At 43.9% G+C, this 19,495-nt stretch overlaps 1 protein-coding gene and 1 long non-coding RNA gene across 2 annotated transcripts in view; both read left to right on the top strand.

Moving 5' to 3' along the window:
- LOC309824443 overlaps positions 1-16,903 on the top strand; it is a 51,443-nt gene extending 34,540 nt beyond the window's left edge. The window contains exon 3 of the long non-coding RNA XR_014296932.1: positions 16,857-16,903. This is a non-coding gene — a long non-coding RNA (uncharacterized lncRNA). The remainder of the gene's footprint in view (positions 1-16,856) is intronic.
- A 439-nt stretch (positions 16,904-17,342) lies between these two features.
- LOC309824129 (olfactory receptor 13C7-like) lies at positions 17,343-18,317 on the top strand (the record flags this gene model as incomplete). Its single annotated transcript, XM_082656882.1, has 1 exon — positions 17,343-18,317. The coding sequence occupies one exon, from the start codon at positions 17,343-17,345 to the stop codon at positions 18,315-18,317; it is 975 nt and encodes a 324-aa protein (XP_082513008.1).
- Between the last annotated feature and the right edge of the window lie 1,178 nt (positions 18,318-19,495).

Here is a 19,495-nt window from a genome sequence, read left to right as displayed (position 1 = left end):
CTTGCAGACTGTACGCACATACACTTCATATAAAGAATCCTCCCTGCACTTGAGAAATACTCTTTTTTTAAAAAAAATAAATTTATTTATTTTTTGGCTGTGTTGGGTCTTTGTTGCTGTGCGTGGGCTTTCTCACTGTCGTGGCTTCTCTTGTTGCAGAGCACAGGCTCTAGGCATGCGGGCTTCAGTAGCTGTGGCACGTGGGCTCAGTAGTTGTGGCTTGTGGGCTCTAGAGCCTTAGCTACAAAATAGTGCCATTTTCTCTAGTCGATTTCTTTCTGTCTCTGGTTTTGTGTTTGTTTTGTTCATCATGCTTTCTAGATCCTCACACGACACTCACTACTTGAAGGCACCCTGTAAATGTCAGTTAGGAAGCCTGAAACTTTTGTTGCTTCATCAGTAGGCAGGATAAGCTTCCTGCTGCCCAGTGCTGGGGAGCTGCCGATATGACTTTAAATCTTGAAGTCTGGGAAAGTGCACATTCCATGTTTTTAAGATGACAAAAAAAAAAAGTCCAGAATTTAGTCCTTATATCTATGATCTGTTCACTTTTAAGAAAGTTACCAAAGGGGGCTTCCCTGGTGGCGCAGTGGCTGAGAGTCCGCCTGCCGATGCAGGGGACACGGGTTCGTGCCCCGGTCCGGGAGGATCCCACATGCCGCGGAGTGGCTGGGCCCGTGAGCCATGGCCACTGAGCCTGCACGTCCGGAGCCTGTGCTCCGCAACGGGAGAGACCACAACAGTGAGAGGCCCACGTACTGCAAAAAAAAAAAAAAAAAGTTACCAAAGCAATCCAATGGGGGAAAAGATAGTCTTTTCAACAGATGGTGCTGAAACAGTTGGATATTCATAAGTAAAAAATTAATGCGATCCTTGCCTCACACCATACAAAAAATTAACTCAGAATGGATCACAGACCTAAATGTAAAACCTAAAATCATACATCTTCTAGAAGAAAACATAGGAGAAAATATTTGTGACCTTGGGTTAAGTAAAGATTTCTTAAATAAGACACCAAATTTTAAAATATACTACAAAATTTAAAACTTTTGCTTTTTAAATGACACCATAAAAAATGAAGACAAATAAAAAGGACTGACAAATAAAAAGACAAATAAAAGGACTGCAAATTATATATATGATAAAGGTCTTATATCTAGGCTACATAAAAGAACTCTTACATATGACATAATAAAAAGACAAACAACCCAATTAAAATATCTTCACCAAAAGGTATGTCAGTGGCTAAAAAGCACATGAAAAGATGCTCAATATCAGTAGCCATCAGGGAAATGCAAATTAAAACTACAATGACATACTATTGCACAACCACTAGAAGAGCTGTATTGGAAAGACTAATAACACCAAGTGTTGGTGATGATGTGGAGAAATTGGAACTGTCATATATTGCTTCATGGGTATTTAAAATGTTACAATCACTTTGGAAAAACAGTTTAGCAGTTTCTTAGAGTTAAACACACCTGTATCATATAACCCACCAATTCCACACAAAGTTGTGTATATAAATGTTAAATAGCAGCATTACTCGTAATAGCCGAAAACTGGGAACAATCCAAATGTTGATCAATGGGTGAATAGATAAGCACAATGTGGTACAACTATACAATGGAATACTATTCTATAATAAAAAGAAGCAAACTACTGATACATTTTACAACCAATGAACCTCAAAAGCATGCCAAGAGGACCTTTAAGATGGTGGAGGAGTAATACGTGGAGATCACCTTCCTCCCCACAAATACATCAAAAATACATCTACGTGTGGAACAACTCCTACAGAACACCTACTCAACACTGGCAGAAGACCTCAGACTTCCCAAAAGCTGTGTGGCTGTCAGGGTCTTGGTGCTCCAGCTGGGTGTCAGACCTGAGCCTCTGAGGTGGGAGAGCCAAGTTCAGGACATTCGACCACCAGAGACCTCCCAGCCCCATGTAATAGAGCTCTCAGTTGGCAAAAGCACTCCCAGAGATCTCCATCTCAATGCTAAGACCCAGCTCCACTCAACGACCAGCAAGCTCCAGTGCTGGACACCCCATGCCAAACAACTAGCAAGACAGGAACACAACCCCACCCATTAGCAGAGAGGCTGCCTAAAATCATAATAAGTTCACACACACCCCAAAACACACCACCAGGCATGGTCCTGCCCACCATAAGGACAAGATCCAGCCTCATCCACCAGAACACAGGCACCAGTCCCCTCCACCAGAAGGCCTACACAACCCACAGAACCAACCTTACCCACTGGGGGGAGACACCAAAAACAACGGGAACTACGAACCTGCAGCCTGCGAAAAGGAGACCCCAAACACAGTAAGTTAAGCAAAATGAGAAGACAGAGAAATACACAGTAGATGAAGGAGCAAGGTAAAAAACCACCAGGCCAAACAAGTGAAGAGGAAATAGGCAGTCTACCTGAAAAAGAATTCAGAGTAATGATAGTAATGTCCAAAATCTTGGAAATAGAATGGAGAAAATACAAGAAACGTTTAATAAGGACCTAGAAGAACTAAAGAGCAAACAATAATGAACAACACAATAAATGAAATTAAAAATTCTCTAGAAGGAATCAATAGCAGAATAACTGAGGCAGAAGAACAGATAAGTGACCTAGAAGATAAAATAGTGGAAATAACTACCACAGAGCAGAATAAAGAAAAAAGAATGAAAAGAGTTGAGGACAGTCTCAGAAACCTCTGGGACAACATTAAACACACCAACATTCAAATTATAGGGGTGCCAGAAGAAGAGAAAAAGAAAGGGTCTGAGAAAATATTTGAAGAGATTATAGTTGAAAACTTCCCGAATATGGGAAAGGAAATAGTCAATCAAGTCCAGGAAGCACAGAGAGTCCTATACAGGATAAATCCAAGGAGAAACATGCCAAGACACATATTAATCAAAATATCAAAAATTAAATACAAAGAAAAAATATTAAAAACAGCAAGGGAAAAGCAACAAATAACATACAAGGGAATCCCCATAAGGTTAACAACTGATCTCTCAGCAGAAACTCTGCAAGCCAGAAGGAAGTAGCAGGATATACTTAAAGTGATGAAAAGGAAAAACCTACAACCAAGATTACTCTACCCAGCAAGGATCTCATTCAGATTCGACAGAAGAATTAAAACCTTTACAGACAAACAAAAGCTAAGAGAATTCAGCACCACCAAACCAGCTTTACAACAAATGCTAAAGGAACTTCTCCAGGCAGGAAACACAAGAGAAGGAAAAGACGTACAATAACAAACCCAAAACAATTAAGAAAATGGTAATAGGAACATACATATTGATAATTACCTTAAATGTAAATGGATTAAATGCTCCTACCAAAAAACATAGACTGGCTATATGGCTACAAAAACAAGACCCGTATATGTGCTGTCTACAAGAGACCCACCTCAGACCTAGAGACACCTACAGACTGAAAGTGATAGGATGGAAAAAGATACTCCATTCAATTGGAAATCAAAAGAAAGTTGGAGTAGCAATTCTAATATCAGACAAAATAGACTTTAAAATAAAGACTATTACAAGAGACAAAGAAGGACACTACATAATGATCAAGGGGTCAATCCAAGAAGAAGATATAACAATTGAAAATATTTATGCACACAACATAGGAGCACCTCAATACATAAGGCAAATGCTAACAGCCATAAAAGGGGAAATCGACAGTTACACAATAATACTAGGGGAATTTAACACCGCACTTTCACCAATGGACAGATCATCCAAAATGAAAATAAATAAGGAAACACAAGCTTTAAATGACAGATTAAACAAGATGGACTTAATTGATATTTATAAGACATTCCATCCAAAACCAACAGAATACACTTCTCAAGTGCTCATGGAACATTCTCTAGGATAGATCATATCTTGGGTCACAAATCAAGCCTTGGTAAATTTAAGAAAATTGAAATTGTATCAAGTATCTTTTCTGATCACTACGCTGTGAGACTAGATAACAATCACAGGAAAAAAAACTGTAAAAAATAGAAATACATGGAGGCTAAAGAATACGCTACTAAATAATGAAGAGATCACTGAAGAAATCAAAGAGGAAATCAAAAAATACCTAGAAACAAATGACAATGAAAACACGATGACCCAAACCTATGGGATGCAACAAAAACAGTTCTAAGAGGGAAGTTTATAGCAATACAATCCTACATCAAGAAACAAGAAAAATCTCAAATAAACAACCTAACCTTACACCTAAAGCAATTAGAGAAAGAAGAACAAAAAAAAAACCAAAGTTAGCAGAAGGAAAGAATCATAAAGATCAGATCAGAAATAAATGAATAAGAAATGAAGGAAACAATAACAAAGATCGATAAAACTAAAAGCTCGTTCTTTGAGAAGATAAACAAAATTGATAAACCATTAGCCAGACTCATCAAGAAAAAAAGGGAGAAGACTCAAATCAACAGAATTAGAAATGAAAAAGGAGAAGTAAAAACTGATACTGCAGAAATACAAAGGATCATGAGAGATTATTACAAGCAACTATATGCCAATAAAATGCACAACCTGGAAGAAATGGACAAATTCTTAGAAAAGCACAACCTTCTGAGACTGAACCAGGAAGAAATAGAAAATATTAACAGACCAATCACAAGCAGTGAAATTGAAACTGTGATTAAAAATCTTCCAACAAACAAAAGCCCAGGACCAGATGGCTTCACAGGTGAATTCTGTCAAACATTTAGAGAAGAGCTAACACCTATCCTTCTCAAACTCTTCCAAAATATAGCAGAGGGAGGAACACTCCCAAACTCATTCTACGAGGCCACCATCACTCTGATACCAAAAGCAAAGATGTCACAAAGAAAGAAATCTGCAGGCCAGTATCACTGATGAACATAGATGCAAAAGTCCTCAACAGAATACTAGCAAACAGAATCCAACAGCACATTAAAAGGATCATACACCATGATCAAGTGGGGTTTATCCCAGGAATGCAAGGATTCTTCAATATACAAAAATCAATCAATGTGATACACCATATTAACAAACTGAAGGAGAAAAACCATATGATAATCTCAATAGATGCAGAAAAAGCCTTTGACAGAATTCAACAGCCATTTATGATAAAAACTCTCCAGAAGGTAGGCATAGAGGGAACTTACCTCAACATAATAAAGGCCAGATATGACAAACCCACAGCCAACATTGTTCTCAATAGTGAAAAACTGAAACCATTTCCTCTAAGATTAGGAACAAGACAAGGTTGTCCACTCTCACCACTGTTATTCAACATAGTTTTGGAAGTTTTAGCCACAGCAATCAGAGAAGAAAAAGAAATAAAAGGAATCCAGATCAGAAAAGAAGAAGTAAAACTGTCACTGTTTGCAGATGACATGATACTATACATAGAGAATCCTAAAGATGCTACCTGAAAACTACTAGAGCTAATCAATGAATTTGGTAGAGCAGCAGGATACAAAATTAATGCACAGGAATCTCTTGCATTCCTATACATTAATGATTAAAAATCTGAAAGAGAAATTAAGGAAACTGCCATTTACCATTGTAACAAAAATAATAAAATACCTAGGAATAAACCTACCTAAGGAGACAAAAGACCTGTATGCAGAAAGCTATAAGACACTGATGAAAGAAATTAAAGATGATACAAACAGATGGAGAGATTCCATGTTCTTGGATTGGAAGAATCAACATTGTGAAAATGACTGTACTCCCCAAAGCAATCTACAGATTCAGTGCAATCTCTATCAAACTACCAATGGCATTTTTCACTTAACTAGAACAAAAAATTTCACAATTTGTATGGAAACACAAAAGACCCCGAATAGCCAAAGCAATCTTGAGAAAGAGAAACAGAGCTGGAGGAATCAGGCTCCTGGGCTTCAGACTAAACTACAAAGCTACAGTAATCAAGACAGTATGGTACTGGCACAAAGACAGAAATATAGATCAACGGAACAGGATAGAAAGCCCAGAGATAAACCCATGCACATATGGTCACCTTATTTTTGATGAAGGAGGCAAGAATATACAATGGAGAAAAGACAGCTTCTTCAATAAGTGGTGCTGGGAAAACTGGACAGCTACATGTAAAAGAATGAAATTAGAACACTCCCTAACACCATACACAAAAATAAACTCAAAATGGATTAAAAACCTAAACGTAAGGCCATACACTATAAAACTCTTAGAGGAAAACATGGGCAGAACACTGTATGACATAAATCACAGCAAGATCCTTTTTGACCCACCTCCTAGAGAAATGGAGATAAAAACAAAATAAACAAATGGGACCTAATGAAACTTAAAAGCTTTTGCACAGCAAAGGAAACCATAAACAAGCCGAAAAGACAACCGTCAGAATGAGAGAAAATATTTGCAAATGAAGCAACTGACAAAGGATTAATCTCCAGAATTTACAAGCAGCTTGTGCAGCTCAATATCAGAAAAACAAACAACCCAATCCAAAAATGGGCAGAAGACCTAAAGAGACATTTCTCCAAAGAAGATATACAGGTTGCCAACAAACACGTGAAAGGATGCTCAACATCACTAATCATTAGAGAAATGCAAATCACAACTACAATGAGGTATCTCCTCATACCAGTCAGAATGGCCATGATCAAAAAGTCTACAAATAATAAATGCCAGAGAGGGTGTGGAGGAAAGGGAACCCTCCTACACTGTTGGTGGGAATGTAACTTGGTACAGCCACTATGGAGAACAGTATGGAGATTCCTTTAAAAACTACAAATAGAGTTGCTATATGATCCAGCAATCCCACTCCTGGGCATAAATCTGGAAAACATGAAAACTGTAATTTGAAAAGATTCATGCACCCCAGTGTTCATAGGAGCATTATTTACAATAGCCAAGACATGGAAGCAACCCAGGTGTTCATCAACAGATGAATGGGTAAAGAAGATGTGGTACATATATAGAATGGAATATTACTCAGCCATAAAAAAGAAGGAAGTATTGCCATTTGCAACAACATGGATGGACCTAGAGATTTTCATACTAAGTGAAGTATGTCAGACAGAGAAAAACAAATATTATATGATATCACTTATATGTGGAATCTAAAAATAATGCAAATGAACTTATTTACAAAACAGAAACAGACTCACAGACATAGAAAACAAACTTATGGTTACCAAAGGGGAAAAGTGGGGGAGGGGGAGCGATAGATTAGGAATATGAGATTAACAGATATATACTACTATATATAAAACAGATAAATAACAAGGATTTACTGTATAGCACAGGGAACTATATTCAGTATCTTGTAATAATCTATAACAGTAAAGAATCTGAAAAAGAATATATATATACACACACACATATATATTCATAGACATATATATACATACATATATATATATCTGAATCACTTTTCTATACACCTGAAACTAACACAATATTGTAAATCTATAGTTCAGTAAAAAGAAAAAAGAGAAAAAGAATTAGAGGAAGAAATTGTAAACCAAAAAAATTGAAAATATAGTGTAAGAAAATGAAAAAAAGTTCAGATTGCTGGGTCCTACCTTTGTAGATGGTCTTAAAGATCAGTGTTTTGGTTTTCTCTTTTAAATAAATGCTCTCCATGTACCTCTGATGTACACCAGTCTTGGGAATCACTGACGCCATTAAACCATCTCTGGTTTAAAGGTAGAGAAACTGAGGCCAAGAGAGGTTTGTGAATTGCACGTGGACCTGAAGAAGGGGTGCTTGTTTTCTACTTGGTAATGATACAGTGTCCAAAAGAGGTTATCTCAGGATGTCAGGAATTAAGGGACGCAGAATCAATTTTAGAGAAAGGCTGCTTTACTGTCAGGGAGTACAGAATTTAAAGCTTGGCAGAATCTTCAGATATTAAACCCATCAGGTCCTCTTCTCTAACCCACCTGTTGTTACAGGGGTCCTGTCTTCAGGAGGTGATTTCTTGGCTTCTGTTTGAACATTTTGAATAATGGTGGGAGTGCTCACGGCCTCCAGTGTTGTTGTCGGGAAGTCTGGGCTGTTAATTAGAGTTCTTCAGGGACCTGATATGTGCCCTTTTCTAACTTATCCCTTCCTCCACTGGTCCTAAGTCAGCCTCCTGGGCTCATGCAGAACACATCTGCTCCCTTGCTACAACAGCAACCTTCAGAGCTTTTGGAAACAGTTGCCTTGTTCCCTCACCCCTCCTCCCTGCCTCCTCTATGCTCAGCCCTCTTTGCATCAGACTCTTTTTTCCTCCCAGCTGGTGAAGAACTAGCTGTAGAGGTCACCCGGCAGTACCCAGGGTCCCATGTAGGCTGGGTCTCTTGCTTGCCAGTTTACCAGGGGCCAGGAGAAGTGACTGTCTTCTGGGTGTAGAGGGCTCCAAAGTGCAGCCACAGCTTGCAGTGCACAGAAGCTACAGCTACTCACAGTGTCCTTGCCTGCCCTTGGGGCTCAATGAGACAAGGAGACGACGGCTGACTCTCAAGGCTGAGACTCAGCCCGGTACCCCAGCCCAGAGGAGATGGCGCTGCAGGGTGGGCGGGCAAGCCTTGCCCAAGCCCTGGGCCAGTACCCCCTTCTCTGTGCTCCGTACTGCTCTCCAGAGGGTCCCACGATGACTCTCTCAGGAGTTTAGAGCTGGGTTGCTTTGGGGCCAGGCCCTATCCCAGAAGCAATTTAAAGTTTGGTGAGAGGCTCGGAATTTAGACTTCACCTCATAGATCCAATTAGACAATGTTGTGAAGTCTACCCAAAACTCCCCTCTCACTAGGAATGGAAACCTCAGCTTAGAATGTTCTCTAGCCAGGTAATCAGAGTTCTCCCGGGCTTTGATCACAATTGGTCCAGGAGCCAACAGTTGGCTCTGTCATTGGCCCTAAAAAGAGCCTCGAAGGGAAAAAGAGCTGGGCCTCAGTGAATTCAAACATTCCTGGGAACTTTGGACAGATTCCTGGCCACCTAGGCATCTCCTCCCCTCCACTGGGTGACCCAGGGTGCACTCTCGCGCGCTCTCTCTCTCTCTCTCTCTCTCTCTCTTTCTTCCCCCCGCCTCCCTCACCCTCTCTCTCCCCCAACAGCCTGCCCTCCACTCTGAACAATCCCTATGCTACAAACATGTCATGTGTGCCAGGCCTTGTGCCAGGTACCAAAGGGTAGGGGTGAGTGGGCGACACGATGGCCAGAAGTGAGTCTTTGCCTTCAGAGAATGTCCAGCAGAGAGGGAACATCCAGAGACTGAGGCAAGACTGAGAATGTCACAAAGCTGTCCAGGGGGCTGGTCACGGGAGGAGCAGGCAGAACTAGCCCAGGGTGACAATAACAGGGATGGAGGAGAGAGTGGCCCTGGGAGACATTTAGGAGGAAGAAATGATAGGATTTAGAGATAGATCTGGGGTGGGACATGCAGAAGAGAGGAAAATGAACAATGGGTAAATTCCCAGATCTTGTGAACGGGAAGAAAGACCTGGAGGAAGTTAGGAGGAGAGCCTGTCTGGGCTGGTGGAGGTAGGGTGGCTACAGCGTTGTCTCTGACATTTCTGTGTACAGTTTCTCTACATCTTTGTGCCCAGCTCCAGGCTGGTTACTAGAAATAGAGATATGACTAAGAGATAGTTTCTGTGATTGAGGGAGTTTACGGCCAGTTTGATTTGTTGTATTTGAGATAATGGTGAGGTATTAATATTAATATGGGTTGCCATTAATTTACAACTGTTTTCTTAATCTTATCTAATGCTCCCCAAGCCCCATGAAGTAGGTACGAGGGACACTTGGATATAAGCGGGTGGAAGGACCCTCCTTCGCTGGGCTGCAGTGACTTGTATTTGGGATGTCTAGCATCTTTGACCTCTGCTCTCTAAATGCCAGGAGCCTCCCCCTCCTTCATGCTTGGGCTTCCTCAAGGGTTAGGGGATGTCTTGGGGTTCATGGGGGACAGTGGCACAGTTGGGCCTCATGGTTGAACAGGCACTGGACTGTCTATCAGGATCTGAGTGGCTCCTGCTGGTCCCTCTGTGGCAGAACTCTCTGTCCCCCAACTCCAGGGGGGACTGCCCCGGGTGTGTCACAGGGACTGTCCCTGTGACTCAGCTTCAGCTCCCACAGGCCAGGCCTCTCCTCACTACCCGCTTTCTTTGTGTTACTCTGGTTTCTCCTTCCTGTTCTTCCTTCCTTACACCAGCTGCTGACTCTGTCCTGGTGTTTTGAGTTCAAGCTTGTAAGAGACAGAACTAAGGGGTTTGGTTACTCATCATCCAGTATCAGCCACCAGACAGCCCATATGCTGACTGCCCCCGGGACAGGGGCCCACTGGTCAGTCAGGTGAGTCCTGTGGCCAGGGCGCCTCGTGGTACGGAGCGTGGAAACAATGTAAGGGACCTCAGAAAGAGACTGTGATGCTTCCTGGAACGAAGCAGCGAATCAGGCAAATATTGTTTAGACGATCCAGCGTTCAGACATGAGAAATTACACACTTACCTCTCCCCTGAGTGCTTGCTGCCTGAGTGGGCTCCCCTCCATGAAGGGGCAGTGCTTTGGTCCCTCTCCCTTCCACCCCTTCCCTTCTCCCTCTTCAGGGAAGTTCTGTCTCTCTGACCTTTATAGCACCTGATTCCAGCCCTGGTATTATCTCAAAATGGTGGTGGTTCTTTTCCACCTTTACAGAGAATGTGCTGTTACTCACGACTCCCAACAGAATCTCAAAGTGTTTTGATCAGGGATCTGGTTACAGACCTTATGAATCTCGTGGGGTGTCATGTCCACATTTGTCCTTAGAAAGCCACAATAAACAGATGCCTCCCAGGAAATGCTGGGGTTGGTGGAGTTCAGACTACCCCTCTGGTCCAATTATCTATGGCAAACTCACATTTACACACATACACACAAACACACTCGTAGAAAGGAGATTTCTGACACACAAAGCTTTCTCTTGGCCGATGAAAACCCAGTATTCCCTTGGCTGGTCTGTCCGAGCCTTCCCTAGACAATGAGGAATAATGAGGAGAAGCATCTTCTGCAATACCTCAAATTTCAATGCCCTGAGACCCTACACACTGAGTTAGTAAGAAGCCTAACCCTGGGCTACTCAGTGTGACAGAGGGCAGCGTCGGCATCACCTGGGAACTTGTTAATGCAGATTCCTGGGCCTTTCCCGGGGCCTACTAAATCAATCTCTGTGGGTGGGGCCCAGCAGCCTGCACATGCACCTATATGTGTGTGCGTGTGTGCCTATGTGTTTCCAGTCTGTGTTTTAACAATTCCTCTAGGTGATTCTGATGCATGCTACTGTCTGAGAAGCACTGGTCTATCTAGACTTTTCCTAGGATTGGGGTCCCAGTTATTCCTTCTAAGGAATCCAGGAGGAAGGAGGGTGTTTTTTTATGCAGGATCAGAACAGCTGCCTGTAATTCCTCTGCTCTGGAGACAACTGCTCTTCCAGTCCTTGCTTTCCCCTAACTCTTGACTTTTGACCCTTCACTGTCCACACCCCTGCTGACCTCCTCTGGGTCACTGGTCTCTGTGGCCTTACTCTCTCCTCTGCAAGCAGCGAACCTTGTTCCTATCCTCAGAATCCACTTGCTCAGAGGGTTCTCATGACAGAGTGGATGGGTCCCTAGTGGCCCAGAGGTCAAGGAAACCATGTAGATGTTATGAATTTGCATTTCAGGGGGCCCCCAACAATCTTCTGTGGCAGTACAGTTAGACTTGTATCTACAGACAGCAGAGCAGTGCTAGCATCTCCAGGGTTCCAGCCACTCTCCCTAAGTGATGGATAAGTTGATGAGTCTCCAGCTCAGACATCTCCCCCATCTCTAGCTGGAAGTTCCTCAAACACACTATACTCCAAAATGAATTCATCTTCTCCCCCAAAACCAAAAACTTGGTTGATATTCTCCACTTTGGTGGTGTCACCATCACCCAGCCATCACTTGAGCTAGAAATATTGATTCTATCCTCTTTCCCCCCTGCTATATCCAACCAAAATCTACTATTATATTTTGTACTTACCAAACCTTCTTGAATCTCCCCATCTTCACCACGCAGTCACTCCCCAGTCAATGTTCTTATCTTTGTTTGCCTGAAGTGCTTCCCTGTCTCTTTAGACCTTGTCCTCCTGCCCCCAGTCTTGCCTCGACATTGTGCCCAGAAGGATCAACCTAAGATGCAAATTTCATCATGTCGGACCTTTACTTAAAATTTCTAAGTGCCTTCTCATCCCCTACAGGAGAAAGTCCTAACTCCTCAGGATGTCCCAAAAGATCAACTTGGGTCCAGCCCTGCCTTCCTCCCCATCAGCAGCCCCTTTGTGCTCCAGCAACACTGCACTGCTGGTCACTCCTCACTCCTGGGGCTCTTTCTCATTTCTGTGTCTTTGGTTATGCAGCCCCCTCTGCCTGGGATGATTACCCACTCCCCTTCATTGGGCAGATTGACATTCCTCCATTCCAGTGGTGTGCTGGTGAATATTTAACGACTGCCATCTCCAAGTCAAAAAAAGCCCTGATCTGGAGCATTTGATGATTTCTGTGATATAAACACTCCCAGGATGGCCCATTTCTTTTTTTTTTTTTAACATCTTTATTGGGGTATAATTGCTTTACAATGGTGTGTTAGTTTCTGCTTTATAACAAAGTGAATCAGTTATACATATACATATGTTCCCATATCTCTTCCCTCTTGCGTCTCCCTCCCTCCCACCCTCCCTATCCCACCTCTCCAGGCGGTCACAAAGCATGGAGCCGATATCCCTGTGCCATGCGGCTGCTTCCCACTAGCTATCTACCTTACGTTTGTTAGTGTATATGTGTCCATGCCTCTCTCTCGCCCTGTCACAGCTCACCCTTCCCCCTCCCCATATCCTCAAGTCCGTTCTCCAGTAGGTCTGTGTCTTTATTCCTGTCTTACCCCTAGGTTCTTCATGACATTTTTTTTTCTTAAATTCCATATATATGTGTTAGCATACGATATTTGTCTTTTTCTTTCTGACTTACTTCACTCTGTATGACAGACTCTAGGTCTATCCACCTCATTACAAATAGCTCAATTTTGTTTCTTTTTATGGCTGAGTAATATTCCATTGTATATATGTGCCACATCTTCTTTATCCATTCATCCGATGATGGGCACTTAGGTTGTTTCCATCTCCAGGCTATTGTAAATAGAGCTGCAATGAACATTTTGGTACATGACTCTTTTTGAATTTTGGTTTTCTCAGGGTATATGCCCAGTAGTGGGATGGCTGGGTCGTATGGTAGTTCCCACCAGCAGTGCAAGAGTGTTCCCTTTTCTCCACACCCTCTCCAGCATTTATTGTTTCTAGATTTTTTGCTGATGGCAGGATGGCCCATTTCAAGCTACCAACAAAGTCACTGAATCGGAGTTGCGAAGAGATGTGCACAATTGCGAGCCAGCACCAGCACACCACGGACCTTGGCTCACCTCCTCCAGGAGGTCTGGCCCCTGCCTCCTCTGGGCTGCCACATCAGCGTGGGCATTCTCCCTGGCCTGCACTTCCTTCCTTGTTTGGTAACTTTCTTTTCACATTCCTGTCTCTAGATCGTGGTTCTCGGCACATTTCTGCCTTCTACGTAATGCACACTTAATAATCGTTTGCTGGATAAAGGAGGGTACCCATTTTCTGGACCCATCCCTGTTCTGGGTCACATTCTGTCCATGACTACCGTAAGGTCTGGGAGCACATGTGCAGATGATAGGTTGCTGAAAGGACAGTGACTTAGATGGATGCCAAGTGAGGATTCAGGAAGAACATGGCAGGTTATTTCAAGGGTCCTAATCCAACAAGTTGAAAATCCAGAGGACAATATAGACCCCTAAAAACCACTGTGTAAGCACAGACTTGGGGTAATGAGGCTTGACTACAGCACAGGAGAAAAGACTTGGCGTCTGAGTGAGTCATGTTCTGACCAGCAGGCTGCTGGACTCTGTTAATGGGATTATGATGTTCAGAGAGAAGGAAGGGAGGGAGGGAGAAAAGGAGGGAGGGCGAAAGGAAGCAGGCAGTAAACTTCCTCCAGTGCCTTCAACACAATTGGATCTTGGAGATGCAATCCCAGAAGGATACAAAGTTTCTAAACTGAGTCAACTCACTTTCCAAACTTTAAATGACTTCAGGGACTAAAATGGTCCTGAAGAACAGACTAGAATTTAAATGATCTTCTAAGGGCGATGGCCAGTTCTTTGGAGATTGCACCCTGAACACAGGAGACAGGTGGAGGGCAGAGGACTGGCTGGACCCTTCACCTGTCACACATTCCGAGCCCTCACCCTGATGTTTCCCACTTGGTATCGCTATTTCTGACATGTGACCTCTTCCCAACTCTTAGGAAGCAGATCCTTCTTGCTCACCATGTCTCTTATAAAGGTAAGCACAGGATTTGATCACACCAAAAGTTTCGTTCATGCGGCTGCATTTTGGCCGTCAGACTTGATTGTAATGGAATGGAGTTGAAAAGGGGAGGTGGAAAGCCCTTTCACTGATATGATGTTATTCTCACAGAGTCAGATAGACCCATCAAACCTCAAATGTCTCTGAGGTCCTCTGCCCTCACCCCACTTTGTGCCGAGGGGAAAGGTCTTGCCTGGGACCCCGCAGTCCTAACCTTCTTCTCACACAGTTGTCTCTTCTTGATTGAGACTGGTGTGTGGGGTGGTGCTGTTTCTTGTTTTGTGGTTAAGAATCCAAAGTCCAGCGACAATAACGAGCCACGATTCTGGATCTCGTGGTGATGACATGGCGGGAATATCTTCTTCACAGGATCCAGGTTTTGGGGAGAGGTTGGAGGGCTGGCTGACGTAGAGTGAAACCCCAGCCTGGGACTCATTTACTGCGCCAGCACACACATCCACCTAGCAGGGCGGCACATGAGCCATCCTCAAGCTGGGGGCCGTTGTCAGTGCTGACCAGTTCCTGGCTGGCACATTTGCCCGTGTGAGAGATATATCTGTTTTAAGGCCCTGGGAGGAAAAGGGAGATGGACTCTTGTTTATCTTCATGCTGAAGCCAAGCTATTTCTAGACACTTGGAGGGCTGTCTGTGGAAGAGGGATTAATGTTGCAAAGGAGCAGATTTTGGCTCAGTATCAAAGGGGAACTACTTCAAAGTGCAGTGAGCCTTGCCAGGAAGTACAGCACCCCACGTCATTCAGGGAGCCAAATGCAGGCCAGAGGACTGTGCGGAATGCAGCAAGGGGCTTTCCACATTGGAAAGAGAGCAGATTGTGAAATAGATCCTAAGGCCTGTTGTCGGTAGCATCAGAGCGATCGTTTGGGTTGATAAGGATGAGGATGATATAATCACTTGTGTGTGTGACCATTTGCATGACTATTTCCTCTACTAGATTTTGAGCTCTTTGAGGTTACGGGCTGTGACTGTCTTTGCTGTGATCCTAGCACCTAGAATTATGCCTGGCTCAGCACAGATGCTCAATAAATATGTCCACCTGAATTGAATTATTGTGGCACTGACTTGGTCACAACTACAGTGCTGAGCACTGCCAGAGGAGTGTCTCAGAGCTCCCCAGGCAGGAAGTGCCCCCGTATAATTGAGGCAGGGGCTGGATGACTGAGAGCAGTTGAACAGATGGAGATCTGGGAAGTTCATGAATATTTTCGATACAGAGCAAATAAAACCAAATGCCCAACATCCTCAGTGTCACCTACAGTTTTTCACTGGTCCAGAATAAATCCTAGTTTGGGGAGCTCTTAGAAGTCTGAGGAGAGATTCAAGCTTCCCAGAAAGAAGGCCTGACCGAGCAGGACTCAGGGCTCTGTGAACAGTCTTAGGGAGAAGCCAGGGCCTCTGGTGAGGCAGATGGAGAATGAAGAAAAGAAGGGACATTCAGTCAAACTCTCCCTCAACTTGGCCACAGTGCACAAGAGGCTCACTTGAACCCCAAATGTACAAAAGGATCAACCGGAGGTTAAGACCTTGGCGCTGTGTCTGGGTTAATTCTCTCAACAGGCAACACCAGGGAAGAGGAACTGCAGGCTCCCACCTCCCCCTAAGAGAAGAGGCTTGATTTTCTTTTTTTTCCTCTTGGTTTTCATTTATGTCATCTTGTCTCCTGTGTGCCTTATTCTTTTTCAATGTGTGCCGGATGTTGTATTTGCAAAATTACTTGTAGACATGATTTAGAGACTGGGTGATATTGCCTTCCTTCAAGGTAGATTTATGTTTGCTTCTGTCAGGTATTTGGGAGCATCAAAAATTTGGGACCATCTCAATCCAATTTCAGGGCTTGATTTGAAGCTGAGCTACAGCACTTGTAAATGCATGTTTCTTTCTGATTCACTCATTCCTGTGGTGCTGCCCTTTGGGTTCCCTACCAAAGGGAGGAGGTTTAGTTAGGAGCCATTCACAGTGGGCCTTGCACTTCAAAACCTGTTCCCACCTCCAGGAGGCTATGCGTAGTGCTTCTTGGCCTTTCAGTGGCCACCTCCAGAAGCTGCAAATGCCCTGGTTGAAACATAGCCTCAAATGCTGGATATACTTCTTTGAATTCCTTTTTTCCCCCAGAGTTATGACCCTATGATTCTTTGTTGTATTATTTACCTCACTAGTGCTTTACACAGATTTTTTTTTTTTTTTTTTTTTTTTTTTTGCGGTACGTGGGCCTCTCACCGTTGTGGCCTCTCCCATCGCAGAGCACAGGCTCCGGACGCGCAGGCTCAGCGGCCATGGCTCACGCGCCCAGCCGCTTCGCGGCACGTGGGATCTTCCCGGACCAGGGCACGAACCCGAGTCCCCTGCATCGGCAGGTGGACTCTCAACCACTGCGCCACCAGGGAAGCCCTACACAGATATTTTAAATCATTTGCCTGGTTTTCTGTGCTCTAGAGCCTGTGAGCCACAACTTCTGAGCCCGTGTGCCACAACTACTGAAGCCCACGCACCTAAAGCCCATGCTCCGCAACAAGAGAAGCCACTGCAATGAGAAGCCCGTGCACCACAACAAAGAGTAACCCCCACTCGCCGCAACCAGAGGAAGCCTGCGTGCAGCAACGAAGACCCAAGGCAGCCAAAAAAAATTAAAATAAATAAATAAATAAATTTATTTTAAAAAAATCATTTGCCCAGTTTTAAAAATTGTCACCTGCAGATGAGTTAATCCACATTAACTCTTCATTCTTACTGAAAACAAGTTAAATACTGATCTCTACTATATTTTTTCTAGAACCCCTTAGACATGACAGAATTGTCAGAGCTCTTCTCCAGTTGCTCAGCAGGGTGAAGATTTTTGCCCTGCTGCCCAGACACTTTGGGAGTCAGAGAGTGCTGAGATTGACCTCAGAGACTTCCTTCAGGTGATAGATTGGAGGCACCATGGAGAGGTCCAGTCAGACCTCCCCCCTGGTGGAGTTCATTCTCCTGGGCCTCTCAGCCCACCCAAGGCTGGAGAAAACGTTCTTTGTACTCATCCTGCTCATGTACCTGGTGACCCTGCTGGGCAACGGGGTCCTCATCCTGGTGACCATCCTGGACTCCCGCCTACACAAGCCCATGTACTTCTTCGTGAGGAACCTCTCCTTCCTGGACATCTGCTACACAACCTCCTCAGTCCCCCTCATCCTTGACAGCTTCCTGACCCCCAGGAAAACCATCTCCTTCTCAGCTTCTTTTGGGCAAATGTTTCTCTCCTTTGCCATGGGGGCCACAGAGTGTGTGCTTCTGGGCATGACGGCGTTTGATCGCTCCGTGGCCATCTGCAACCCCCTGAGGTACTCTGTGGTCATGAGCAAGGCTGCCTACGTGCCCATGGCTGCTGGCTCCTGGGCAGCTGGTATCACCAACTCTGTAGTTCAGACATCCCAGGCTGTGAAGCTGCCCTTCTGTGGGGACAATGTCATCAACCACTTCACCTGTGAGATCCTGGCTGTCCTGAAGTTGGCCTGTGCTGACATCTCCATCAATGTGACCAGTCTGAGGATAACAGTTATTATCTTCCTGGGCATCCCAGTTCTGTTCATCTTTTTCTCCTATGTCTTCATCATTGCTACCATCCTAAGGATCCCCTCAGAAGAGGGGAGGAAAAAGACCTTCTCCACCTGCTCTGCCCACCTCACAGTTGTGATCATATTCTATGGGACCATTGTCTTTATGTATGCCAAGCCCAAGTCTAAGGACCCACTGGGGACAGATAAACAGGACCTTTCAGGCAAGCTCATCTGCCTCTTCTATGGGGTGGTGACTGCCATGCTCAACCCCATCATCTACAGCCTAAGGAACAAAGATGTAAAGGCTTCTGTGAAGACCTTTGTATGTCAGAAACACGTGAGTAATGTTGCCTTGTATATCTAGAAAAATAGTATAGATGATCTTATTTGCAAAGCAGAAATAGAGACACAGATGTAGAGAACAAACGTATGGATACCAAGGGGGAAAGGGGGGAAGGTGGGCTGAATTGGGCGATTGGGATTGACATATATACACTATTGATACCATGTATAAAATAGATAACTAATGAGAACCTACTGTATAGCACAGGGAACTCTATTCAGTGTTCTGCGGTGACCTAAATGGGAAAGAAACCCAAAAAAGAGTGGATATATGTATATGTATAGCTGATTCACTTTGCTGTACAGAAGAAACTAACACAACATTGTAAAGCAACTATACTCCAATAAAAATTAATTTTTTAAAAGAAATTTAAATTAAAAAAAAAAGAAAGAAACACCTATCTGAGTGACTGTCATGGAATTCCACGCTGCCAGAACACATGATCTCCAAACTCCTCAGTCCTCCTGGGGAAGTGGGAACCCAGTGTAGAGAAGGGAGTCTCCCAAGATTCATGTTGTGGACCATGTGAGTAAGACTAAGAAGTAAACTGGCCCTCCTCCCCTTGTTACATAGGCAATGGAATCTTCTATCTAAGAATCTAGAAGGAAAGAGCTTTGCATTTCTAGAAATGCTGGCTAGTTGTTGGCTTTGTGCATAACCACGGTGACATCACATCATAGCTACTTTATGCCAATGAAATCTAAGATCCTCTGCAACCAGAAGCTGACACTTTGTTCTTATAACTAAAAAAACAAAACTAAATGGGTTGGGATGAAAGTTCATTTAAGAGTCAGTGGCTCATAGCTGGTCCTGGCCATAGACTCAGGGACCATCAAGATTCCCAGGGCAACCGTCTGGGGACCATGGCTTGTCCTGTTTGTTCCCAATTAAGTCTGATGCTTTGTTCCCCTGGGGGTTAAGTCCAGAACCCTCAGTATTGGGAAAAGCCCATTAACATTCCAAATTATTGTATTATTACAACAGCTGCTTCTATCACTCCCAGAGAAAACAAGAGAGCTGTTCAAAGAGCAACTGGGTGGGAGAGGACAGGGAAGGATCAGCCAGGTCAGCATAGACTGGGGCTGAACCATCCTGCCCTGTCCATCTAGAGGTGCTCTCAGCCCAGGCCAGGCAGCCAGAAACCTGCCTTCCAATTCCACCTCCAACACCATTTGCCACTGCTGAGCGCTTGGCTAAGT

The sequence above is a fragment of the Grampus griseus genome (genome assembly GCF_964374135.1).
Source record: "Grampus griseus genome assembly, chromosome: 6".
Classification (NCBI taxonomy): Eukaryota; Metazoa; Chordata; class Mammalia; order Artiodactyla; family Delphinidae; genus Grampus; species Grampus griseus.
Note: the sequence above shows the minus strand (reverse complement) of the source record. Positions and strands in the feature narration are given on the sequence as shown.